The sequence below is a fragment of the Eretmochelys imbricata genome, chromosome 1 (assembly GCF_965152235.1).
Source record: "Eretmochelys imbricata isolate rEreImb1 chromosome 1, rEreImb1.hap1, whole genome shotgun sequence".
Taxonomy (NCBI): domain Eukaryota; kingdom Metazoa; phylum Chordata; order Testudines; family Cheloniidae; genus Eretmochelys; species Eretmochelys imbricata.
This window is the reverse complement of record NC_135572.1, coordinates 333,471,971-333,488,767: the sequence shown is the minus strand read 5'-3', so window position 1 is coordinate 333,488,767 and position 16,797 is coordinate 333,471,971. Positions and strand designations below refer to the sequence as shown.

At 46.4% G+C, this 16,797-nt stretch overlaps 1 protein-coding gene across 1 annotated transcript; it reads right to left on the bottom strand.

The window, feature by feature from the left end:
* Nucleotides 1–5: 5 nt before the first annotated feature.
* On the bottom strand, nt 6–6,477 carry EFCAB10 (EF-hand calcium binding domain 10). Its single transcript, XM_077835614.1, has 4 exons — nt 6,347–6,477; nt 3,677–3,841; nt 3,163–3,247; nt 6–454 (listed from the first exon to the last, which is right to left on the bottom strand). Exons 1-4 carry the CDS (start codon nt 6,447–6,449, stop codon nt 412–414), a joined length of 396 nt encoding a protein of 131 aa, XP_077691740.1. The 5' UTR covers nt 6,450–6,477; the 3' UTR covers nt 6–411.
* Between the last annotated feature and the right edge of the window lie 10,320 nt (nt 6,478–16,797).

The window sequence follows — 16,797 nt, the reverse complement described above, 5'->3', positions numbered from 1 at the left end:
TAATGGCTGCTGTTCATTGCATACTAGAACAACATTTTGTACAGAAATAGTTTTATATTTGAACCAACACGTGTCAAAGCATTGCCTTCAGCTACTCTGAATAAGTCATTTTTATCACTGTATGGCCCCAAAACATTCTTGCTAGGGAAGATGTTACACTGTTTTGAATTTTTTTTTTTGTAAAGGAAAAAGACGTTCAAAAAGACGTTCAGAAGACGTTCCTCAGGTGTAATGGGTAGTTTCTGATTATTTAAACTAGCACCATATAATTCATCTTTTTACATACTATGCTCATGCAACTCAGTTTATATTTGGATAAGTGAAACACTATCAGTTGCCAAAAGGAAATTAAAATAAAAACAAACTCAAAGATAAGACTTTAAAAAAAAATTATTTTTAGCAGACAGCTGCTTAAGATTGATATATTGCCCAGCTCTCCTGCAACAACTTCTTCCTATAGACGAAAAGAAATCTAGTTAGATGTTCTGTAAACAATTTGTTCATTACACATGAGGTTTCAGTATAGAATTTTCTTTCGTACATAGTGTTCTTATCCTCTCCCAAACCACCATAGTTATTTTCCATCATATGTGGGAAGTAAAGATGGACTTGTGTACTACACTTAGTTACCCAGTTCTCATTTAAAAATAACAACCACCTACTTTTCCAGTTCTGTACTCCTCCTCCCAAATAAACACAAACGTGCCAAACTGAAGTTGAAGATACTCATGTAAAATTAATTATTACATTTGAGGAGTTTTTTGGTTTGCTCTCCCCTTCCCAAATGTGTGCCTGGGATATAGGGAACTTTGTACAGGCTCAAAACAGGTGTTAGGCTCCTACACAATTGTACAGGCTGCCTTGCTTGCCAATCCACCCCTATGGCTTCTCCTGATCCTGGCTGTAAACTGGACTCCAGCTCTGGCATCCTAATTTCCTGCTGCCTACATCTACAGACTGCACTGTATCTCAACAAAGGCAAGTTATTTGAGTAAGAGAGCAAGAGGGCACTACAGACAGGTTCTATAGAACAGACTTGGGGAAACAAAATGCTAGTCATCTGCATGCAGCAAAATGTCAAATTCTATGCAGAACTGCTCAATTCTTTGGTCTCTTTGGAAAAATGCCAATTTGCATAGCCTTGATAACAAGACTCCATAGGGTTTTGAGATGAATAGGGGAAATTAATTCCTCTAACTGTATCAGGTGCTAAGCAGGCAGGTGGCACTACATTGGTTATGCTTAATTCATGTTTTCAAGGTTCTCTCTGTGCTCATAATTTAAATGCTGAGATTCTGGAGCACAACTCCACAGCCAGTGAATTTGCTGCATCGAATACACATAGCCCTGATTAAAATGTTGGTCCAAACCACACAAATTTTATTGGCTCAGTTGCTGGTGTAGTGGTTGTTCTAATCTTAATAAAAAAATAAAATGACTGGGCTGTCTATAAAATACAATAGTAGTTTTAACTCTATAATACTGAGGCTTTATGTACATGTATTGACTGAGTATACCACCCCCTACAGTTAATTAGAACTGAAAGGTTTATCACTGCAAACACAGATGCTCCTGTGTATAGGAGGAGATTACCAGCACTACTCTGAATTCCCAGAATATCCATCCAAGCTGCAGATATTTATTCTGATCAATTCCCTGTAGTACTGATTTCTGATATTTGGGAGATTTTCCCAAATGACAATGTCAACTGGTAAAAAATTTTAATGCAAGTATCATTTCCACATATGGCTTTCAAGGAGACTGCTTTCAGAGATGACAAGAAAATCATTAAAAAGAAAAGGAGTACTTGTGGCACCTTAGAGACTAACCAATTTATCTGAGCATGAGCTTTCGTGAGCTACAGCTCACTTCATCGGATACATACCGTGCGTTTTCATGGTATGCATCCGATGAAGTGAGCTGTAGCTCACGAAAGCTCATGCTCAAATAAATTGGTTAGTCGCTAAGGTGCCACAAGTACTCCTTTTCTTTTTGCGAATACAGACTAACACGGCTGCTATTCTGAAGAAAATCATTGCTGTGCAGTCGGTGCAAATACTCTTTAGAGCAGGGGTCGGCAAACTTTTTGGCCCAAGGGCCACATCTGGGTATGGAAATTGTATGGTGGCCATAATTCTCATGAAATTGGCGGTTGGGGTGAAGGAGGGGGTGAGGGCTCGGGGGGTATGGTCTCCGGGTTGGGGCCAGAAATGAGTTCAGGGTGCAGGAGGGAGCTTCGGTCTGGGGCAGGAGGCTGGGGATGAGGGGTTGGGGGTGCAGGAAGCTGCTTCAGGCTGGGACCAAGGGTTTGGAGGGTGGGAGGGGATCAGGGCTGGGGCAGGGGGTTGGGGTGCAGGCTCCGGGTGGCGCTTACCTCAAACAGCTCCCAGAAGCAGCAGCATGTCCCCACTATGAGGAGGCGTGGCCAGGCGGCTGTGCGCGCTGCCCTGTCCGCAGACGCCGCACCTGCAGCTCCCACTGGCCACGGTTCCCGGCCAATGGGAGCTGCGGGGGCAGCGTGCAGTGCCCCTTCGCTGTCCCTATGCATAGGAGCCGGGGGGGGACATGCCACTGCTTCTGGGAGCTGCATGGAGTGGGGCAAGCCCCAACCCTGCTTGCTGGCAGGAGCTCCAGAGACCAATTAAGACATCTGGAGGGGCGGATGTAGCCCCCGGGCCATAGTTTGCCCACCCCTGCTTTAGAGAGAACAGTGGCACCAATAGCAAAATATCTGACCTACTTGTAGAAATATGATGACTTTCAGAACTGTGAGCTTTTTTGCTAGTGCTCCCCATGGTACTCCATAAATTAGAACATATTTTTAAACTGTTCCTCAGTCTATCACTACTCGTTTATTATGATCCACCTCACAAGGAAAACTAAATGTAATCCAATCGCTTCTAGTTTAAATTTGACTTAAAAGTGACGTTTTTATTTTTTAACATAATTAAAGGATATGAACATAAGGTGACAAGTGCCTGATATTCAAACTGAAGTTGAGCAGCTGTGACTAGATTTAAGACCTGATTCTAAAAATATCATTATGCTTTTTAATACTACTTTTTTAAACAGCTTAATACAAGAATTCATGCAATTACACTTAGCTACAAATCTTTATCTCCCCCACATAAAGCCAAAGGGTAAAAAAGTCACTTTACTTACACTTCTTTCTTGAATATTTCCAATGTGATAGTTGCATCTTCTTCATAAGGCAAATCTTGAGTACTTAACCCCAAGGTTTTGAGAGCTATAAAGGTTTTTAAAAGAGAATCCTTTTAAACCTTGCAATGCAAACCCACAGAAGTCTAATTTTACATCCAAAATGTACTACTTTTTTCTGAGTCACAAAGATCTAGCTGGTAAACAAAATATAACTTTTTAATGTTGCCAGCTCTAGTGTAGATTATTTTTAGACCTTATTGGTCAAATATTGTATACAAGAGCGGGGAAGGGAGTGGTGGGAGGTGTCTCTCTTGTTTTGCAATAAGTAAATCGTTTTTCTATCAATGCTAAATTCTGACAGGTTGAGAAATTTCTTTAATGAAACTATCTCACATTCTTTTGAGCAACAACCTTGCATTTTATAGCCTAAATATTCTGCACTGTATTAAAGTTCTCATCTGTAAATAAATAAAAAATCATGTTAATTAAAAAATGCTAAGCAAGGAAGACAAACCTCCTTTGTACTGCACTAAAGTTATATAGCCTTGACTTGCAGTGTCCAGCATTTCAAACATGGCATCCAAATTTGATTCATCCACAAGATAAGGATATTCCGCATCAGTTAGTTTTGCAAGCTTCACTCTTTCCAGTGCATGTATCAAAAACTCTCTTGGTCTTTCTGTAAAAGAATAAAGTTAACAAATCTTGTTGATACTATACATTTTTTTAAACTAGGTTTACTAATTCTTAGCATTAAATGCAAAAACTGCACTACAGTACAGTAGGATTTATTGTTTTTATCTATACTGCACTAGCAGTGTAACTTCACTGAATATACACTAGTGTAAAAATAAATGTAATCTAGTTACCAGTTAATTCTTCAATCCTATAATTAATGTAAAATATTACATTTCTGACAATCTCAAGGAAATACAAGTTATGGCAAAACCATTGTTCTGTGTGCACCATCATGCAAATTAAAATCTCATATCAGATTGAATGCTAACAAAAGAATAGGAAGGGGCTGCTGTACCATTAAAGGTTATCTTCCATTAGATGCTGTGTTTAAAAAGTGCTATCTCTCCAGGTTATAATTGAAGATGCCATAGCAGTTAATGAAATGGGTGAGGAACAAATAGGTGTTCATATACTATACTGCTGAATGCTCTAGATTAATTTCCTATAAATAAACCAACTGCTGGTTGTCAACCAATGTTCCACCTCTCAGTAAAACAGATTCTAATATCCAAGGCTCATGTGAGTAACTGTTGTGTGTACGTTAGCGGCCACGTTTGATTAAAGGCCCTGAATTTAATGCATTACATTGTAAAATACTTTGACACCAGTGAAGTCCATGGCAAAAAACTCGCATTGATTTCAGTGGGGCCGAAATTTCACCATTTGAGTATAAAAAGGTGTTAAATAAAATTTTATTTAGTATGTAAAGTAATGTAATAGTGGCTATAGGCTATATTAACCATATCTTTCTAGTGCTAGAGCTGTTTGTATTTTGTATACACAATAGCAACTAACTTAAATAGAAAAAAACTGAAATTTTGAAATATCAGTCACTTCACCCTAAAGCTTGCTTTCGGTTACTTTATAAACATATGCTGACTGTCCCCTAGAGCCTTGCAAAGGGGCAGTGGGGCAAACTGCTAGCTTATAACCAAGGCCTTATGTACACTTTATGGCACATTAAATCGAAGTTATAGGACAAAACCCTCAGAATTATTTAGCAGCGCTGCACTGAATTCTACAGCAAAGTGAATGATTTTATAAGCACTTAACCTTCAGTTTTAATGAAGTAATTCTAAAAACGAATTGAAATGTGAAAATATGTCACTACTGTCTATAATAAAATTTGAAGCATAGCAGATTCCTGCAGAATTTAAGCACTCCAGAGGCATGACGGTCTTCGGAAAAATTACAACATACATATAAAAAGCTCTTCTGTCAATGAAGTGATTTTTTTAATTGCCCATTAATGAGTCTTGTTAAATTTACAGCTAAGGTACTGGTATTTTACAGTCATAGGAAGTAAGGCAATTAAAAGAATCATTTGCAATATTTTAATAGAAGTTGTGTGGAACCATAAATCTGCTAAGGGTATGGCTATACTTCACACCACTTGTGGAAGCATGTAGGACCATATGGAGCTACATGCCCCAAGAAAAAGCAAGCTGCATCCACACTGCAGTGTGTAGCTGCATACAGCAGTGAAAGGTTTGTGCAGAGGGAAGACAATGGTACTTGGGCTTTTAGACAGGTTTGAAGCAACTGTATAATTAATAATCAGCCTTTAGGTTGAAGAAGGGAATCTATGGTTAATTAATGTCTGGTGATATCCTGCATCAACAATTGATAAACATCCAATACTCTGCATGCAGTGTCAGTGCAGTCAAATAACGTACAACACCTCGCTGCCCACATGCAAATAGCTGTCCTAGCCCGGGCTAGTCATTTTGACATTATTTTCATTATAGTACTGGCTCGGGGCCCTACCCAAGGGCCCAATAGGGCTAGGTGCTGTACAAATGAATAATACAAAGCCATTGTGCTGAGCAAGCTTACAACCTAGGTTTAGGACAAGCTGCATAGATGCATTAAAGAAGGTGGGGAAAGAAGCGATGCGGTAATATTAGAGCACATTTTCACACCCGTAGCAGGCTCTTCAGTTCGAGCAGAGCTGGCAGCGTCCTGCAGGCATCACAGGCGAGGGGAACGCGCGCCTCCACGGGGGCTTTTCCCAGCTGCACGGGATGAGCCCGAGAGGCACGTTCTCCCACCTCACGCCTCGGCTGTCCTGGCGGCCCATAAATCAGGGTTTGGCATGACCCAGCGCACTGAGGGAGGGGGGACACACCACAGATTTTTGTTTCCCTTCAGCCAATCCCGCGCCCCGCAGCCTGCGCTTGGGGGTGGGGGAGCGTTTCTGCCGCGCTGCAGCCGGCTGTGAATGGTTATAGCCGGCCCGGGTCTGAGCCCAGTCACGCATTCCCGACGGACCCGGCTACCCGCTGGCAGCCCTGCACCGGGAGCAGCAGCCGGGGCGGGGGCATGGAGCCCCGGCCGGTCTCCTTCCAGTGGCTCAGCGCTCCGCCAGCCTCCCGGGGACTCGCCGGAGCCCCTTGGGCCGAAGCCCGGCCGGGATGGTGCCGCGCCTCCAGCGGGGCGCGCGTACCGGGCCGGTGGTAGAGCAGCAGCGCGCTCAGGTTGTGCAGCAGCTCCGGGATCTTGTAGCGCTCCAGGTACTCGCGGCCCTGCTGCTCGCCCGTCGCCGCCATCCCGCGTTGCTAGGAGACCGGCCACGCGCCCACACCTGCACCACGTGACCCGCCCGCGCCCGGGCCGTGGCTCGCAGACGAGTGCAGGCCCCGCCCCCGCGCTGCGGGGACAGGACGGGGCGGGGGCCCTAAGCCGGGACCAAAGGCAGCCTGGGGCCGCTGCCGGGAGGGAGGTGGCTGCACGCGAGCTGGGCAGGGCCCGCCAGCGCCTGCTGCGGCTGCGGCGCGGTCGGGGACAGGGCTGAGGGGGGCCCTGCAGTGCGAGAGGCTGTTAGCTGTGGGGCTTTGCGGCTGAGGGTGCACCGAGCATGCTCAGTAACAGCTGCTGAAGCCCCTGCCCTTCACCCCGCCCTTACTTGGCACCCGATGCTGCGAACTGTGCTTTACAGGGGCTAAAACGGGCAAAGCGGAGCGGGAGGGGCAGGGGGCAGAAATGGACCGAGAACAGTTTCTCGCACTACACCGGACAGGAGCGCCTTCCCCCTCCCCCCCCGGCCGGTGCCAGCGGGGACCACCGCAAGCAACCCCACCCGCCTGGGGGCGGTTCCAGCGGCGCCATCCCGTCAGAGCCGGGGCCGCGCGCAGGTGCCGAGGAGAGCGTGTGAGCGAGCGAGAGCCCTGGGGCGGTTGGCGCGCGCGGCGGGGCGGAGACCCAGCTCTGTGGTGAAGGACAGAGGCTGGGCCGAGCGACTGAGCGTGGCATACAGTGCCAGGGGCAGTCCGGATGGGTGGCCCGTCCTGGGGGCGGGGCAGTGGCAGAGTTGGGGCCCCAGAACATTTTTTTACAACGGGTTATGGGGGGGGATGCACTAACAAGGGTAACACTTCACTAAGCAGGCAGGCTGCTACCGTCTGCTCTGCCCAGGGGACAGAGCCTGCCCCTCGGAAACACCCCAAAGACCTGCCCCTCCATGCCCAGCGTGCTGCAAGAGGGGCAGAGTGGCTCTCGCTCTCTGACTGCCCAGCCCTCCTGGCCAGCCCTGATTTACGTCTCTACCGGCTGCTCCGGGTGCCCAAACTGACCCGTCTGCCCTGCCGAGGAGGGGCACGTGACGGCTCCTGCGGCTGCCCTTTGCGTCCCCATCAGAAGTCATTTTTCTGTGGGGAAGCAAAGAAATCGGGGTGGAGGGGGATCAATTCTGTGCAGTGATGCAGAATTCCTCCAGGAGTAAAGACTTCACCCACCCCGTTTTTGTAGCTGCGCATTCCTCGTACATCAAGTTTTCTAAACCTCTTCTGTGTTGTTGCTCTTTTCTGGACTCTTGTTTAGCCACGTATTTTCTAGAGTGCAATGCCCAGAACTGGATGCAGTACTCCAGCTCAGGCCTACCCTGTACTGAGTAGAGGAAGACAGTTACTTCCCCTCTCTTACTCCCCAACACTCCTGTTACTAATGCCCCAAGTGCTACTGGCCTTTTTCAGGAATGCATTCTTTGTCTTAGATTCAATTTTGTGATTCATGGTAATGCCCAGATCCTTTCCCACAGTACTACCACCTCTCTGGTAAAGAGGGTGATTAAACCCTATTTGAGTAGATGAGGCCATTCAAAAAGGAGTAGCAAGGGATAAGGAAATGGGAGCAAAAACTTGAGCCTGAAGGGCTCTAGCGGAATTGGGTGGAAGAGATGTCAGAGTGGCTGGAGAAGTAAGGAGAACCCAAAGAGGACAGTGTCTCAGAACCCAAGAAAAGATAGGCCATCGGGGGGAGGGAGTATGGGTTTGGCAACAGAGTGGCCAAGTTGGCCGAGGCTGCCATGTAGGGTTTAAGATTTAACCAGTAAAAGATCATCTCAGATCTTGGTGAGCGCTATTTCTGAGGAATGGAAAGGATGGAAGCCAGACTGAGTGGATCTAGTGCTTAGTTTATATAGAGCCACTCTGTGAATCCATGGAATTCGCACACCTTGAATACTACATGCAGTTCTGGTCACCCCCATCTCAAAAAAGTTATAATAGGAAAGTACAGAGAAGGGCAACAAAAATCATTAGGAGTATGGAACAGCTTTCTTAGGCAAGATTAAAAAGATTGGGACTGTTCAGCTTGGAAAAGCACTGACTGAGCGGTGATATGACAGAGGACTATAAAATCATGAGTGGTGTGGAGAAAGTGAATAAGGAAATGTTACTTATCCCTGTAACGTAGCACAAGAACCAGGGATCACCTAATGAAAATAATATGCAGCAGGTATAATACAAACACAAGGAAGTAATTCTTCACACAATACACAGTCATGTGGAGTTTGGTGCCAAGGGAAGCTGTGAAGGCCAAAAGTATAATTGGGTTAAAAAAAATAACTAGATGAGTTCATGCAGGATAGGTCTGTCAGTGGCTGTTAGCCAAGATGGTCAGAGTTGCAACCATGCTCTGGCTGACCCTAAACCTCTTTTAGAAGCTGGGACTGGATGACGGGATGGATCATTTGATAAACTGCCTTATTCTGTTTGCTCCCTCTGAAGCATCTACCACAGGCTGGTGGCAGAAGACAAGATATTGGGCTAGATGGACCATTGGTCTGACTCAGTATAGTTATAAGTTCTTAGTGTGATGGAAAGAAGTCAATACAGTTGGTGTAAAAAGCCTGCTCCCTGATTCTAGATGTCCCTTCAGGGGAAGAGGGAGTGCTGCTCTGCAGAGACAAAAGGCTCAGAGGTGGTTGGTACACAGGAAAAGGATCCAGAGGAGATTGTGAGGAAGGAGGTGGGAAATAGCTGTCAGGAGAGGATAGGGACAAGGAGACAGAGGGACTGGAAGAAGAGAGCAGACAGTTGGTGACTGTCAGAATATCCTCTTCAAGAAATCAACCCTGAATGATACCAACTTAGTGAACCCTTTAAGTCAGCTTATAACACTGGAAAGTGCTCCCCCTCTAGTAAGTGATTTAGCAGTGTGCAATTTTATTGTGTACTCTATGTTCTTTAAGTGGAAGGCTGAAAGTTCAGCCACCTAGACTCCACTACACTAGCATTGTAACTGAAAACCTTAGCTTTCCCAAAGTACTCACTTTGTAGCACAGTTGCATTTAGTTAGTATCCAGGAAAGCAAATTATATTCTGTTGATCTTAACATTTTCTGAAAGTGCTGTGAACATCAGCCACATTTCTTTCCTTTTGTGGCAATGTGATGTAGTCCTTTAATAGTCTCTCAAGTCTCCTTCCCGCTGGACTGGCTTAATGAGGTAACTGTTTTAATTAGCCCCTTACTAAGAGTTGTTCGATGTCTCTATGTCCGTTGAGTGTCTGCAGAATACTTTGTCCTAGGATAACAAAATATCCAAGTGCCATCTAGTGGAGCCTTGTTAAATGTATGGCTCAAAATTATTAGTGTTATGTTGACAGCTTCTCACTGTTATATCCTGGGGTCTTTAATCATGCAAAACTCCCACTGAAGTGATTTGGTCAGGTACAGGTTGTGAAATTTGACATTGAGAGATTTTTAAAAAGCTGATTGCTTCTTCCCCTCCGCTGCACAATCTAGACCGGGTGGGCAAACTATGGCCCGCGGGCCACATCCGGCCCATGGGACTGTCCTGCCCAGCCCCTGAGCTCCCAGCTGGGGAGGCTGGCCCCTGGCCCACTGTCCCCACTCCCCCGCAGCCTCAGCGCACTGTGCCGCTAGTGCTCTGGTCCACTGCTCCTGGCAGGCAGCACAGCGGTGTGGCTGGCGCATGGTAAGGGGGCAGGGAGTGGGGGCTACAGAAGGGCAGTCAAGGGACAGGGAGCGGTTGGATGGGGTGGAGGTTCTGGGGGGGGGCGGTCAGGGAATGGGGGGCTGGATAGGCATGGGAGTCCTGGGGGGCCTGTCAGGGGGCAGTTGGATAGGCGTGGGAGTCCCAGGGAACCTGTTGGGGGCAGGGGTGTGGATAGGGGTCAGGGGACAGGGAGAAGGGGGGGTTGGATAGGGGATGGAGTCCCAGGGGGGTGGTTAGGGGCGGGGGTCCTGGGATGGGGCGATCAGGGGACAAGGAGCAGGGGGGGTTTGATGGGTCGGGATTCTGAGGGGGATGGGGAGGGGGTGGATAGGGGGCAGGGGCCAGGCTGTTTGGGGAGGCACAGCTTTCCCTACTCGGCACTCCATATAGTTTTGCAACCCCGATGTGGCCCTCAGGCCAGAAAGTCTGCCCACCCCCAGGACCGGCTCTAGGCACCAGCAAAGCAAGCACGTGCTTGGGGCGGCACATTTCCAGGGGCGGCATTCCAGCCATCCTTTTTTTTCAGGGCAGTTGCACTGTCGGAGCTGCACCACTTAGATGGGGCGAGGGCGCCGCACCCCTGGCCGCAGCAGAAAGGGGAAGCCCCAGCCCTGGGATGCTGCACTGCCAGAGCCCAGCCACTACCTGGGGAGGAGAGGGCAAGTCCTGCCGGGGAGCCGCGGCTGTGCCACTTCATCTGCGCACTGGCTGCTGCGCTGCCTTGTGCTACCCCTTATATCGGGGCTTCTCTGCGCGGCTGGGCAGGGGAGGGGGTAAAGCCCCCGCAGGCACTGGGAGAAGGTGACATCACTCTCTCCAGTTCCAGCGCTGCCTGCGAGCCCCAGCCCCACCTGAGCTTGGGGCAACAAATTTTTTGCTTGGGGGTGGCAAAAAACCTAGAGCTGGCCCTGCCCACCCCTGATCTAGAGATGCTTCAGCTCCATATTTCAGTTTAGTCTGATAACTGCTATGCCTAAACAAATGTGTGAAATGTGGATGACTCAGGGAAACCTCTCTTCACATACAGAATCAATGATCACAACCGGGAATAAGAAAGAGGATGTGCCAGTCACACTGGAAACCTCGGGATGAATGCCTTTGTAGACAGTGTGAAAGGGAAGATCAAAACTGAAACAGTCTTTCTATTCCCCCAAAATATGAAATAGGAAAAAGATGCTTAAGAGTAAGATTAAAAAACAAAAGGAACTGAGTATAGCTCTGGAAGGAATAAGCAAGAGTGGAAAGATGCAACAGCAGGCCACCAAATCAGAAACAGACAATAATGATTACTGGGTAAGTGGGGGATCGTCAGGGTTCCTTCCCCACTCTGAACTCTGGGCTACAGATGTGGGGACCCGCATGCAAGACCCCCTAAGCTTATTTTTACTAGCTTAGGTTAAAAACTTTCCCAAGGCACAAATTCCACCTTGTCCTTGAACAGTATGCTGCCACCACCAAGTGATTTAGACAAAGAATCAGGGAAAGGACCACCTGGAGTTCCTGTTCCCCCAAAATATCCCCCCAAGCCCTTACACCCCCTTTCCTGGGGAGGCTTCAGAATAATACCCTAACCAATTGGTTACAAAGTGAACACAGACCCAAATGCCTGGATCTTTGGACAATGAAAAAAAATCAATCGGTGCTTAAAAGAAGAATTTTATTTAAAAAAAAAAGAAAAGGTAAAATACCCTCTGTAAAATCAGGTTGGAAGATAACTTTACAGGGTAACAAAAGATGCACAAAACACAGAGGAACCCCCTCTAGCCTTAGTTTAAAAGTTACAACAAAACAGGGATAAACCTCCCTCCAGCGAAGGGAAAATGCACAAGTTGAGAACACAAAGAAACTAATACGCCTTTCCTGGCTGAACTTACAATTTCCGTAATATGAGAGACTGATTCAGAATGGTTTGGAGGACATGAATTGATGTCCAGTCCCTCTTAGTCCCAAGAGCAAATGAACACGGAAACAAAGAACCCAAAACAAAGCCTCTCCCCCTCCCCAGATTTGAAAGTAACTTTTGTCCCCATTGGTTCCTTTGGTCAGGTGCCAACCAGGTTATTTGAGCTTCTTATCCCCTTACAGGTAAGGAGAAATTTTAGGCTACGCTTATGGTTATGACAGGGATAAAAGCCTATTATTACTCTATTCTAGACCTTTCTGTATTTAATCCTTTGCCAACACTAGTATATCATGTTATAGTACTAAAGGTCTCTGAATTAGTCTGAAAAAGGAATATAGGCAGAAAGGAGGCTTCGGAAAGTATTGAGCCAACCAACCTTCTTCATGACTGTATTCTGCAGTATTCGCTACCTATTGTCATACCTGCCAGCAGTCACTACAGGTTAACACCTGTACGCAGTGGCTGGTGTCCGGGTATGTATGGGTATGTCTACGCTGCAATTAAAAATCCATGGCTGGCCTGCGCCAGCTGACTTGGGCTTGCGGGACTCAGGCTAATGGGCTGTTTAATTGCAGTGTAGACTTTTGAGCTTGGGCTGGTGCCTAGACTCTAGGACCCTGCAAGGTGGCAGCATCCCAGAGCACAGGCTGCATCTGGAGCCCAAATGTCTACACCACAATGAAACAGCCCCTTAGCCTGGCCAGCTGCAGGTGCCTCCCAGAAGCAACTAGGGGCTACTAGGGCCACTTTCATCCTTGACTTCCCTTCCCCTTCCAGTGAAATTAGCAGTTCAGGCTTTGCAAAGAAGCTGCACATTGTTTTGCGGGAGGAGGGGAGGAAACCTGGGAGCAAAGCAGCTCCTGAGGGGCAGGGAAATACACAACTACAGTAATAACTACAGAGAACAAGGAGGAACAGAGGACTGGAGAATATGGGGGCAAAGGGAAACTTCAGAGAGGGTAATATGGAAGGGCAGAGAGGGAGACCATGAGGAGCAAGAAGCCAGCAGGAAAAGGGAATACATGTGTAAGGGACAGGAGCAGGAAGGGAGGCCAACGTTTGGTGAGGAGATGGAGAAGGGGGAAAAGAAATCAAAGTCCCCCCACCCCATCAGTTAGGAGAAAGCCAGAGGAGACACTCATCTTTGTTGGTACAGTTAAGACAGAATTTTAAATCTAAATTATCACACATAAATTGTGGGCGGGGCACTTTTATGGGGAAAACCTAAATGCTCCAAAATGACAAAGCAGAGGAAACCCCAAGGTGATTTATTATTTTAATTTGTGATTTTTAATTCATGATTTTGAATGCTTACTGTTGGCAATGCCTTATACAGGGGGTTTATTATCCCTACTCATCACTAGGGGATTTAATGTGTATGAACCATGGAAGTGTGATCGTTGAGGGAGGTTTGAGAAGCTTGTACAGCAAACTATTATGAGAGAAACCAAACATTGGGTGAGTTGGGAAAAAAGGATTCAACATTTCTTGGCTGCATAATGTGTGGAATATAGAGATACTTGTAGCTAAGCTTTTGTCAAGAGCTCCAGGATAAAGCATATTTTCAAGGATTTAGAGTGCCTTGCTGTTGGAAACTGAATTTGGCTGAAAGTTAGTATACAACCTATCAATGAAACTGAATTTTGTCACTTCACATTTTTTAATCTCTTAGTGATGCATGAGCCCAAATTGCCCAGGGACTTAAAAGGTGTAACTGAGATGGACAGTGGCTTGAGGGCTGAGGCTGGACACACTGCAGGTGCTAGCTTGATTCGAAAGTAGGTTTATGAAATAGCATTTCCTAAATCAGGGTGCAGCAGCCAGACTAGTATCAGGGGATACAGGGAAGAGGAAAGGAGCAATTATAGTGGGAAAGCTGTACGTCTCCAGATCTGTCTTGCCCCTCCAGGGGACTCCTTTTAATACTGACTGCCTTTTGTCTCTGCTTCTGCTGAGTGCCTTGCTAGCTCTTAGGCCAGGTCTACACTATAGACATATATTGGTGAAACTACATCGCTCAGGGTTCTGAAAAAAATCACACCCTGGAGCAACGTAGTTATGCCGACCTAGCTCCTGGTGTGGATGGTGCTATGTCAGTGGGAGTGCTTCTCCTGTCGACATAGCTACCATTTCTTGCGGATGTGGATTAACTAGGATGACAGGAGAAGCTCTCCTGTTGGGATAGGAGTGTCTTCAATTAAATGCTACAGTGGCGCAGCAGCTCTGATGCAGCGTTTTAGGCACAGACCTGCCCTTAGAGAGAGAAGCTGGGTGAGGTAATATCTTTTGTTGGTGAAAGAGAGCTTTTGAGTTTACACAGAGTTCTTCAGCTCTGGGAAAGTATCCAGTGTCACAGCTAAATACAAGGTGAAACAGATTGTTTAGTGTAAGTAGTTAACAGATATTATGTGAACTCCTGGGGGAATGCTGCACCAAAAAATTAAGAATTCTGTGCACAATATTTTAAAATTCTGCAAAATTCTGTATATTTTATTTGTCAAAATAACACAATATAATCACACCAGTTTCAATTATTTTGGTAATTTATTTCAAAATACCTGTCAGCAAGTATGTCTGTAACAATACAGACAAAAGAAACAGATTCAGGAAATTTTTTTGACAAAGATTCCTTACTAGGCATATTAATAGAGTTTTGAGTAATTTATTTAAACTGCAATACAGAAACATCGCACCCCTCAGAAGTGCTGCAAAGACTTGGGGGGAGTCAGGAGTAGCGGAGGAGCTGAGGGAGAGGGAAGGAGCCTGGGAGTGTACCTGGAGGGTTGTTCGGTGTGGGTGGGAGAAATATGGAATAGGGTAGCCTTCCCCCATGCAGTCCCTGGCTGACTCCTACCCTCTATCGTTCAGTCAGGCATATTTGCCCCTATCCCTGTGTGTCCCTGCAGCATACCTTCCACAAGTCCCCACACTGCCCTCCTACCTGTGTCCCTGCAGCTCCCCCTCCCCGGTTCCCATGTGTCCCTGCAGCCTACCTACCCCCATCCCCATGTGTCTCTGCAGCACCATCCCCATGTGGCCCCTGCAGCCCCCCTCCCATTCAGCCGCTGGCTCAATGCTGTCATCCCACTAGCTTCTGAGCCCATGCTCCAGTCTGCCCCCCCCCCACACTAGTCCTTCTGAACCCCACTCTGTGACCCCCCCCAATAGCCCCGCTTTGTCCATTCTATGCCTCCTCACCTGGCCCCGCTGTGAGGAATGCAGTCTCTCCCCCTCCTGGCTTGCTGCTCTCTCTTCTAGTGCCACAGCAGCCCCTGGTGGGTGAAAAGTGTAAGAATCTATATTCTGCAGAGAAAAAAAATCTGTGGGGGAACATGAATTCTGCGTGTGCGCAGTGGTGCATAATTCCCCCAGGAGTAAAAATTGTAAGAGACCATTCAAGGTAAAGTGGCCAGGTAACACTGCAGTCATAAGAAAAAAAGGGGTTTAGTGGGTTACAGATTATTCTGATAGGGCATAAATCCAGTATCTTTATTAAATCCATGATTTTTAGTGTCTAGTAAAGTTATGAATTTAAGCCCCCAGGCTTAATGAGGACAGAGGTCAGATATGGAGCAATCACTTTGTGAAAAGTGTTAGCACTTGGTTAATTATTAAATATCAGATATTATGCCAATATTTTATTTACTGTTTTGGGGAGAGAGGAAAACACAGGCAACAGGATGTGTTACTCCCTGCCACAAAACTCAGTCTCTCAAACTGGCCAGTTCCCTGTTGGACAAAAACCTGGTAAACTGGCTAATTTCCAGTGTCTAGGTGAGACTGTTAGGGGTTGCTTTGCTGAGGGCAAGGGAGGATTTGATTGCCATGAGGAGAAGGGCTGGAGGAGGGTTATGATTAGCAGTGACTCCTGCTCTTGCAGCCACTCACTCAGCCCAGGAGACAGCAGGGGGTGAATCAGTCAAGGCTGAGAACTTTTGGAGCTCTCAGATGGAGAAACTGTAGTTCCTCCCAGAGTTGTTTCTTGCTGTCCAAATTCTCTGTTCTGATCCAATATTAAAAGAAGACTCAAAAACCTTTTGATGTATAAGCAACCGAGACCATAAAAAAAATTCAGCAACATGGAGGAGCTCTGGTTTTGCTGTTGCTCCAACAGCCTAATAAATCAGAATTTGCAGGATCTGAACTGGAACTTTGTCTACTCAAAAGTTTCCCTTCAATGATGGCTACTTGCAATGAGGTCCCTGTCAGCTTCCTACCTCCTCTGCATACTGCCAGCCTTGAACCTCTATCTACAAATAACTAAATTTCTCGCCTTAAAAGACCACCACCACAATTCTTAGCCTGTTCCTTTCAGTATTTCCAGCTCAAACTGAGGGAGGAAGTACCAGAAATTTCAAGAGAAAGCACATTCTCTACAGAGCAAAATAATTCACCCCTATGCGGAGGACTTGCATATAGGCCTATGAGCAACTTAAATCTCATTTAGCTGCTTTAAATAGGGCTTACCTGCAACTTAAGTGGCGCATAGGCCATGTGCACAGACAGAGATGAATCAGTCAATGCTAAGATCTGTGGTTTTAAATGTCTATATCCAAAGATTTTAAGGTTTGGATATGATTAAATCTGGAGTGTCCAGCAGCAGGTTAACTGATTTTCTTATTCTCCTGGATGTTCTAGCTGGAGATTGTAGAGTTAGACTTTGGCAGCATAGGGAAGGTAAGGGAGTCTTTATATTTCTACACCTAAAAATTTTTCACACTACTGTTAGATACAGAGCAAATACAGGAGAAAAGGA